The sequence below is a fragment of the Myotis davidii genome, unplaced genomic scaffold (genome assembly GCF_000327345.1).
Source record: "Myotis davidii unplaced genomic scaffold, ASM32734v1 scaffold79, whole genome shotgun sequence".
NCBI lineage: Eukaryota > Metazoa > Chordata > Mammalia > Chiroptera > Vespertilionidae > Myotis > Myotis davidii.
The window spans coordinates 813,457-815,792 of record NW_006294339.1 but is presented as its reverse complement, the minus strand read 5'-3'; the positions used below and the strand labels follow the sequence as shown (position 1 = coordinate 815,792).

Sequence of the window (2,336 nt, the reverse complement as noted above, 5' to 3'; positions counted from 1 at the left end):
TGTGGGGTCCCAGACTGCGAGAGGGCACAGGCTGGGCTGAGGTACCACTCCCCCCCCCCCCCGAGTGCACAAATTTTTGTGCAACGGGCCTCTAGTTATAAAATAATAATGATATTAGGTACATATATGCCTTGCACAGTAAATGTAAAATGCTTTGAGACGTGCATAACCTTTGTACCTTACTAATTTTATTAGAATTTCCCACTCTCTTCTGGCCTTCTCCCTCCTTACTTTAGATTCTTAGTTTTTTTTTTTTTTAAATACATTTTATTGAGTTTTCACAGAGAGGAAAGGAGAGAGATAGAGAGTTAGAAACATCGATGAGAGAGAAACATCGACCAGCTGCCTCCTGCACACTCCCCACTGGGGATGAGCCCACAACCAAGGTACATGCCCTTGACCGGAATCGAACCTGGGACCTTTCAGTCCGCAGGCCGACGCTCTATTCACTGAGCCAAACCGGTTTCGGCCTTACTTTAGATTCTTAATATTTTGCTTTATCTTCAACAAAAATTACTATTGCTTCATAAAACTGTTAATGTTTTACTATTTTGTAATATATATTAGTGTTTCTATTAAACAAGGCTATCATTTCCTGTTGTGATTCCCGAATGTACTGCAATTCCTTGGGAGACTTTGTGCTTTTAAAATTTGTGCTTTTAAACTTACTGTTGGAAACTTACTGTTTGCATCAAAGGCTGAACTTCCCCAAATTTTACAAAGTAAGCTGACCTATTTTGTGAATTTGATGTATTTGCAGACTATCAGTCCCAATATATTGATTGGATTAATTTTTCCTGACTGTAGGTGCTGGGCTCTTGCACTCTTTGGTGGAAATGGTGAGACAGGATTTGAGCAAAATTCTACTTACTCAGTGTTCAGCATTTCTATTACATTGACTGATGAGGGTTATGAACATTTCTATGAGGTAAATAATTAAAATGGAGGGTTTTTTAAATATATAAATATCACTTTATGCAAAAATATAATCAGATGTTTTGTTTTTAGGTGGCTCATACTGTTTTCCAGTATTTAAAAATGCTGCAGAAGTTAGGCCCAGAAAAAAGGTAATACATACTTATTAGAATTAGGCCAGGAGTTAATCCTAGTATGTTTTAGCCTTTAGGCTGCCGATAGACATGCTTTAGTCCTGCTTTGATCATTTTTCAGGCATTTCCTACTTAATTTCCTGTTTTAGCTCCATAGTCTTATTCTGTACATGTAAATAGCCAGTCTGCTTATTTTTATGCTTCTTTTTTCTTGTTGATGATTCTAATGAGAAATTTTAATATGTCTTATAATTGTAATTTTTTTCCTTCATAGAATTTTTGAAGAGATTCAGAAAATTGAGGACAATGAGTTCCATTACCAAGAGCAGGTACTGGAAGTCAAATTCTTTTTGAAAGTTTTCTATGACCAAGGTGAAACTGGTGTGGATATTGTTCCTCTTTTTGGAAGTGTCACTGGAGTTCTAATTTTGCCTGTCTCTGTCATGTGAGTCTCAAGATGGCCTTCAGTCTATCTGAAAGTTAACTCTATATTTTTGAGTATTTATACTGAGTAAGAGTGAAGGATTAGGCAGATTGACACTGTTGTGCCCAGATTTCAAGATTCCCAAGGGCCCACCAGGGAGCCAGCGAGTCCGATGCAAAAGCAAAGAGTCATTTATTTCACACCTAGGTTTGGCTCCCCTGCCCCCCCTTACTGGCACAGCAGCAAGTGGCAGAGAGAGAGAACTCTGTGTGGAGAGAGGCTTTATAGGGGGTTGGGGCAAGGGGAGGAGAAAGGACTGTGGGCCCTGCCGATTGGCCAGGCGCAAGTCGGTGTCTTGTCACACAGGATGTGGTCATACTTCTCTTGATTGTCATTGGCCAGTTCAAAGAAGTCCTGGGTGTGGCCAGCAGCGGCTTGGCTTCCAGGAAGAAGCCTTGCTGAGCACATGGCACAGGGAAGATGGAGGGCATACTCCTTACCCTGGGGCAAGGTGGAGGGCATAGCCCTTACCCTGGGGCAAGGTGGAGGGCGTAGTCCTCACCCTTTCAGACACAAATCATATTGTGTGGTAATCTATGTAGGCATCCATCTGTCTTTCTCCTTGATAAACAGGAGATAAACATGGAGAGCTTTGGTATTGGATTTAATATTTGGGGAATTCAAATACTGTAAAGACATTCTACAAGATAATGAGTAGTAATAGCCATATATAATGTTAGAAACAGTGCACTCTAGGATTTCTGGGCAAGGAGAGCATTTGCCTTGATTGGAATATGACTAGGAAAGGTTTCATGGATATGATAAATTTGAATTGAGTTCAGGATTAAAAAATGCTTAAGGTT

The 2,336-nt window shown here is 40.2% G+C and overlaps 1 protein-coding gene across 1 annotated transcript in view; it reads left to right on the top strand.

Annotated features, from left to right (window-relative positions):
• NRDC (nardilysin convertase) overlaps nucleotides 1-2,336 on the top strand; it is a 78,573-nt gene that overhangs the window by 47,983 nt on the left and 28,254 nt on the right. The window contains exons 14-16 of the mRNA XM_015566939.1: nucleotides 808-928; nucleotides 1,009-1,067; nucleotides 1,324-1,378. Coding sequence (XP_015422425.1) covers nucleotides 808-928; nucleotides 1,009-1,067; nucleotides 1,324-1,378 — 235 coding nt within the window. The remainder of the gene's footprint in view (nucleotides 1-807; nucleotides 929-1,008; nucleotides 1,068-1,323; nucleotides 1,379-2,336) is intronic.